Source organism: Poromitra crassiceps (genome assembly GCF_964638095.1).
Source record: "Poromitra crassiceps genome assembly, chromosome: 7".
NCBI lineage: Eukaryota > Metazoa > Chordata > Actinopteri > Beryciformes > Melamphaidae > Poromitra > Poromitra crassiceps.
In genome coordinates, this window is record NC_139628.1 from 23,398,633 (window position 1) to 23,405,967 (window position 7,335).

The 7,335-nt window shown below is 47.9% G+C and overlaps 1 protein-coding gene across 1 annotated transcript in view; it reads left to right on the forward strand.

Moving 5' to 3' along the window:
* Positions 1–1,491: 1,491 nt before the first annotated feature.
* LOC310779293 (serine/threonine-protein kinase DCLK2-like) overlaps positions 1,492–7,335 on the forward strand; it is a gene marked incomplete at both ends in the record, with an annotated part of 65,090 nt that continues 59,246 nt past the window's right edge. The window contains one exon of the mRNA XM_083639818.1: positions 1,492–1,924. Coding sequence (XP_083495944.1) covers positions 1,492–1,924 — 433 coding nt within the window. The remainder of the gene's footprint in view (positions 1,925–7,335) is intronic.

Sequence of the window (7,335 nt, forward strand, 5' to 3'; positions counted from 1 at the left end):
CCTACTGGTATGTTCAATGTAACTACTGTAAATGATTAAATTAGTTAATTCAATCTAAATCTATCCCTGCTGCATAGAGATAATTGGACACTGAATGCCAGTTGCTTCTCTCTCTCTCTCTCTCTCTCTCTCTCTCTCTCTGTCTGCCTCTCTCTCTGTCTGACTGTCTGTCTGTCTGTGTCTCTCTCTCTTTCTTTCTCTCTCTCTCTCTCTCTCTCTCTCTCTCTCTCTCTCTCTCTCGTCTGCCTCTCTCTCTCTGTATGTCTGTCTGACTGACTGTCTGTCTATCTGTGTCTCTCTCTCTCTCTCTGTCTCTCTCTCCCTCTCTCTCTCTCTCTCTCAGGACGACTGGTAAACCAGCATGCGGTTGTCATCCTTTCCTTGTCGGTGATGAAGTGTTTTTGATGACGCCGGTAGCCGGTTGGGGGAAAGTGTGGCCGACTGGAACGGTGGAACCGGAGACAGCAACCAAAAAACGAACCGGATTTCCAGGACTGCAGCCATTTTTACCAGGTCTACCGGGACTCAACGGCTTCTTCTTGGGTCTAGATCTCAATTACCAGGATTACGTGCCGTTCTAGCAGGTCTAGAGCCAGGAGACTAGACCCTCTCGCTAAATTACCAGGAGGACTACATGACATTGTGCTGGCTCTACAACCAGATTCCCAGGATTACACTGTATTTTACCAGATCTAGAACCAGGTAACCGGGTTCTACAGCTGGTTTACCAGGACTAAACTGGATTTTACTGCCTGTCTACAACCAGATTACCGGGACAACAGTTAGGGTTAGGCCTGGATTACTGGAACTACAACGCCAAAAGTACACAGTACCGGAATTATGGTTGATTTTGTGAATATGGGCCAGCAGGGGGGGTCCAGAGTCAGAGCGCACGTCCCGTACCAGAGGTTCAGTTACCACAGCTGTCCACCCACAGCCATATGAAGGGTGGAAGCAACTCATTACAACCAAGTGTTGACTGTTGATTCAGTAAGAAGTAAGAAGAGTAATCAGACTTTATATTGTTTGTGCACTTTATTTTGTAATTTCTACTTTTTCCAATTAAAAGACTCGACTTTGAACTCTGTCCAAGTGCATGGAAAAGACAGCGTTCGCTTTTCTAAGAAATACTGTAACTAGTGTAAAATTTACTTTTGACTAGCGCTGATTTTTACATCAGTAATTTGACTTCTAAAAGAAGATTTCGGCAAAGTAATAGAACTTCTAGTTGACTAGTATATTTTACTACTGTTTTCACCCCTGGTCCTTTTGATGTGTGCTTGAGCACACTGGATAAGAACGTGGACAAACCTTGGAATTACCAGGACCACAACCAGGCTTACGGGTCTACCACAAGGCTACCAGGTCATCCATCTTTACTGGGATTAGAACTACAGTGGGTTACTGGGACTCCAACCAGATTTTGAGTCTTGAGTGATGAACCTCGGGCGGCGCTGAACAGCGTTGAGCGTTAGCGGTCCGTCGTTCACCATGTCTCTGAACGGTCAGAGCATCGAGCTGGAGCATTTCGACGAGCGGGACAAAGTCCGGCGCGGGCGCTCCCCGCGCGCCAAGAGAGATGACTCCACCGGCGGCGGCGGGGGGTCCGGTCCGGGGTCCCGCGGCAGCAGCCTGGTTCCGAGCCCCGCCCACAGCGCCAACTGCAGCTACTACCGGACCCGCACGCTGCAGGCGCTCACCTCGGAGAGACGGGCCAAGAAGGTCCGGTTCTACCGCAACGGCGACCGCTACTTCAAGGGTCTGGTGTACGCCGTGTCCAGCGAGCGCTTCCGCTCCTACGACGCGCTGCTGATGGAGCTGACGCGCTCGCTGGCCGACAACCTGCACCTCCCGCAAGGGGTCCGCGCCATCTACACCGTGGACGGCACCAGGAAGATCACCAGTATGGACGATCTGGTGGAAGGTAAGACTCCTCACTCTCTATCTATACACTACCAGTGGAATAAACGTCCCTGTATGACTGGCCATTTAGCTCACTTGTGTGCTGCTCCACTCTGGAGCTCTCCAGGGTGCTGAACCTGTGTTGAGGCATTTTGGCCACTAATTAGCCATTTCTGCCCATTTAGTCGGCCCTAATTAATTAGATAATTCAAAAATCTGGCTCTGTTAGGTCACCTGCAAGGAGGGGGGGGGGGGCTTTACACTTCCTGAAAGATTCAGCGTGATCACATGTAAAATGGCAAATCGGCTGTTGGCCGAACACAATTTCTGTTCGCTCACACCTCACTGACACACAGACACTTTGTATTCTTATTATAGGATATGGGATTTGATGTACTGTACGTCGGCTCCAACGCAGCGCTGCCCCCTGCTGGTTGGACCTGAACTGGTCAACTGCTAGTAGCTGGTCTCCGTGCCCTGTAACGTCACCCTCTATTCACCTTATTCTTTGCCCACACATGGACGCTTCCGCATTACGTCATTCCGTAATAGTATTTCCGTTTTGACTTGCCAAAAACTCCGCAGGCAAGATGGCTGCGCACACTCCGCATCTAAACTGGCAGAATTACTCCGCCATAAACTAACATATCTTGGCCAATACGTATGTAACATGCAAAATAAAACAACCCGTAATATCTTAATTTTATGTAAAATGCAGAGGATATGTAACTGTTTAGTTAAACTTGCATTCCAGGAATATTGTGCTCTTAAGATGACGTTAGTGGAGTCGAGGCTGTTGCGTCCTGAAACCCACTAGCGTAACCTATGTGCGATTCGAAATAACGCATCCGAGATAGAAACGTTATGAATATAGCCACGTTATAAACAACAAACTAACGCTGGTGATCCGTATGGAAACAGTGTTACTCGAAATGGTTAAAAGTTATTATCAATTTGGTCATTCAGTGGCATTTTACTGCCATATAACATAACTAACTAGTGGCTAACCACAGAAGCCACAGAAGGCAACTAGCGCTGAACCGGAAGAACAAATACGTTTGCGTTGAACGCGGAAGAGAGAAAAAGTGGGCGTGGTGAATAAGGTGAATAGAATACAACAGGTGGTGATATCAGACACATACAGTACACAGCCAATAGGAGAAGGCCAGTGCAGGCAATAATAATAATACTAATAATAATCATCATTATTATTATTATTATTATTATTATTATTATTATTATACATTCTTTTCACCATTAGGTGTCTAAGGGAAATCAATAAGGAATTATTGGTTTTAAACTCATTTGTGCTTAGTGAAAAGAACGTCCAGTAATATTTTGTACATTCAAAGTGTCTTTAACTAGTCTGTAATAACTCTAAGCCTGCTCTTCCTCCCTTGTCTGAACTCATACAGCCAGACTCAGAGCAGCTTGCCTGAACTCATATAGCCAGACACAGAGCAGCTTGTCTGAACTCATATAGCCAGACACAGAGCAGCTTGTCTGAACTCATATAGCCAGACACAGAGCAGCTTGTCTGAACTCATATAGCCAGACACAGAGCAGCTTGTCTGAACTCATATAGCCAGACACAGAGCAGCTTGTCTGAACTCATATAGCCAGACACAGAGCAGCTTGTCTGAACTCATATAGCCAGACACAGAGCAGCTTGTCTGAACTCATACAGCCAGACACAGAGCAGCTTGTCTGAACTCATACAGCCAGACACAGAGCAGCTTGTCTGAACTCATATAGCCAGACACAGAGCAGCTTGTCTGAACTCATACAGCCAGACACAGAGCAGCTTGTCTGAACTCATGTAGCCAGACACAGAGCAGCTTGTCTGAACTCATACAGCCAGACACAGAGCAGCTTGTCTGAACTCATATAGCCAGACACAGAGCAGCTTGTCTGAACTCATATAGCCAGACACAGAGCAGCTTGTCTGAACTCATACAGCCAGACACAGAGCAGCTTGTCTGAACTCATATAGCCAGACACAGAGCAGCTTGTCTGAACTCATACAGCCAGACACAGAGCAGCTTGTCTGAACTCATGTAGCCAGACACAGAGCAGCTTGTCTGAACTCATACAGCCAGACACAGAGCAGCTTGTCTGAACTCATATAGCCAGACACAGAGCAGCTTGTCTGAACTCATACAGCCAGACACAGAGCAGCTTGTCTGAACTCATACAGCCAGACACAGAGCAGCTTGTCTGAACTCATATAGCCAGACACAGAGCAGCTTGTCTGAACTCATATAGCCAGACACAGAGCAGCTTGTCTGAACTCATTTAGCCAGACACAGAGCAGCTTGTCTGAACTCATGTAGCCAGACACAGAGCAGCTTGTCTGAACTCATACAGCCAGACACAGAGCAGCTTGTCTGAACTCATATAGCCAGACACAGAGCAGCTTGTCTGAACTCATACAGCCAGACACAGAGCAGCTTGTCTGAACTCATATAGCCAGACACAGAGCAGCTTGTCTGAACTCATACAGCCAGACACAGAGCAGCTTGTCTGAACTCATGTAGCCAGACACAGAGCAGCTTGTCTGAACTCATACAGCCAGACACAGAGCAGCTTGTCTGAACTCATACAGCCAGACACAGAGCAGCTTGTCTGAACTCATATAGCCAGACACAGAGCAGCTTGTCTGAACTCATGTAGCCAGACACAGAGCAGCTTGTCTGAACTCATACAGCCAGACACAGAGCAGCTTGTCTGAACTCATACAGCCAGACACAGAGCAGCTTGTCTGAACTCATACAGCCAGACACAGAGCAGCTTGTCTGAACTCATGTAGCCAGACACAGAGCAGCTTGTCTGAACTCATACAGCCAGACACAGAGCAGCTTGTCTGAACTCATGTAGCCAGACACAGAGCAGCGACTCGTTACATCACTGACTGAAATATTGATGTGTGATTGGTTGCTGATGCTCGCTAATGCATGCTAGTGGGCAGGAAGCTGTATGGCCAGAGATGTACTGAAAGACAGACCCATCACTCTTCAGCACTTACTGGTATTAACAAACAGAAGGTCAGGCTGAAGTCATGGCTGAAATGTCATGTTCTTAATGTAGTAAATAGATTGATTACTACTGTATTCTTCTACTGAGTGAGTGCTGTGACTTTTTGTGTGTGTGTTCTCTTTACTTTGTCTGTTGTGAACGCGAAGCTTAAAGAGAAATATACCAGTTGGTGGACATAATGCCGCCATAACCCCTTATTTGTCACATGGGCAGCGGCCCCAGTGGGAATCGAACCGCTAACCCCGGCTGTGTCGGTGTGGTGCCTTGCCCGACCCACTGAGGGAGAGGGAGAGGGAGAGGGAGAGAGGGAGAGAGAGAGAGAGAGAGAGAGAGGGAGAGAGAGAGAGAGAGTAGAGAGAGAGAGAGGGAGAGGGAGAGAGAGAGAGGGAGAGGGAGAGGGAGAGAGGGAGAGAGAGAGAGAGAGAGAGAGAGGGAGAGAGAGAGAGAGAGAGAGAGAGGGAGAGGGAGAGAGAGAGAGGGAGAGGGAGAGGGAGAGAGAGAAGGAGAGGGAGAGAGAGAGAGAGAGGGACAATGTACTGTATTCCCCATGAAACATTTTGCATGATATCTTAGTCCTCTCCAATCAGTAACGACTTTGCGATCAGACGACACGGGAGGCGCAGCCCATTCTTCGAACCGCTGTCTCATCGGTGCTACGACCTGTCACTCATTCAATTTCAACCCGCCTTCAAAACCAGCAGTGGCTGTGAACTGGAACAGGCTCACTTATGTAGTATGCGGAGCGCAGGGATTCAACGTAATATTTGAGTCCTGGGAGAGAGAGACTAGGGTCAGGGTTAAGGTTAGGGTTAGGTTAGGTTAAATAAGAAAAATTTAGAATTTAATTTAAACGTGGCTTAAGCTGGGAATCGTCGCCATCGAAGGCAAATGCTATACCCATCCGCCACAACCCGTGACCACCCTTTTATTTAGGTAGCTATTAATGCCTATATCACCCCCTGCTGGTTATCTGGGTTATGTATAAACCAAGTTTTAGTGCCTTATTTTTCATAGGTGTAAGTATGAACAATGAATGAGAACAGCCTGAGAGAGAAGATGAGAGAGAGGTGAACGTGAGAGAGAGAAGGTGAGAGAGAGAGAATGGGAGGTGTGTGTGTGTGTGTGTGTGTGTGTGTGAGAGGGAGAGAGAGAAAGTGAGAGAGACAGAGAGGTGAGAGAGAGAGTCAGAGAGTGAGAGAGAGAGAGGGAGAGAGAGTGGGAGGTGTGTGTGTGTGTGTGTGTGTGTGTGTGTGTGTGTGAGAGAGAAAGTGAGAGACAGAGAGGTGAGTGAGAGAGTCAGAGAGAGAGACAGAGGGAGAGAGAGTGGGAGGTGTGTGTGTGTGTGTGTGTGTGAGAGAGAGAGAGAGAGAGAGAGAGAGAGAGAAAAGCTGTTTTCACACATGCGTACAGGAACATTGCCTGTAAATCAATATCGGCCATTTCCCGGAATTTCCCTTCACACCTGAGGGCTCACATGTGTGAATATAGCAGCGAAATTGCCTGTATTTGAGGGGGGGGGGGGGGGGGCACTGCAGAGCGGGTGGGGAGTGACGTGTGCACTTGGATGGGGAATCCTCCTTATTTTGGGGGTCGGCAAAACTCCGATGGTGAAATAAGTTTGCTTGTTAGTTGTCACACAATAAATCACACTCGTTTGACTTAAGAGGGCATGTATGTTGTATCCTTCACATTCGCTAAACCAGTCTTTGAACTGAAATCTTTGAAGAAGTTGGGATCCGTGTCTGAGAGAAATAGCCTGCGTCGCGTTGAAGCACTTTTTACAGACTGGCTTCGTTTGATGTGTCCAGGGGGCTTGCCTTCGCTGTCGGCAACGTAAGCAAAATACTTCCACATTTCGCTTCGTGCATCTGCTTTCTCTACAAGCGTTTTCGCTGTCTGTGTCCCTGTCAGGCTGCTGACTGAAGGACTCTGGCCAGAGTGCGAGCAGAGAGGGGAGGGGGGGGGGGGGGGCACGCCCACACATGAAGCAGACATACCACTCCTCTGACAACCTCCAAACTGGTGAAATGTCCGCGATGACGGGGTCGCGCTTAGGGCTGCACGATATATCGTTTACACATCATCATCGCAATGTGCGCATGCGCGATAGTCACATCGCAGGACGTGCGATGTCAAAAGCAAATTAACTCGTCATGTTGCTTGATAAACTCTCACTTTAGGGGTAGCCTACTGAGTGAAATGAGGTTCTCTCAAAGGAGAGAGACGCCCCGCTACTGTACTCACTCATTTAGTGCTTAGCTTCAACACAACAAACATGCACAGAGAGCTCAATTTAATTGTTTTTGCTTATGTTGCGTTGCTGACAGTAGCCCGTCTGTAAACGATGTGATTGCGGAGGCGGACTTGTCCACAGCTTGCAGCGCACTAGTATACAGC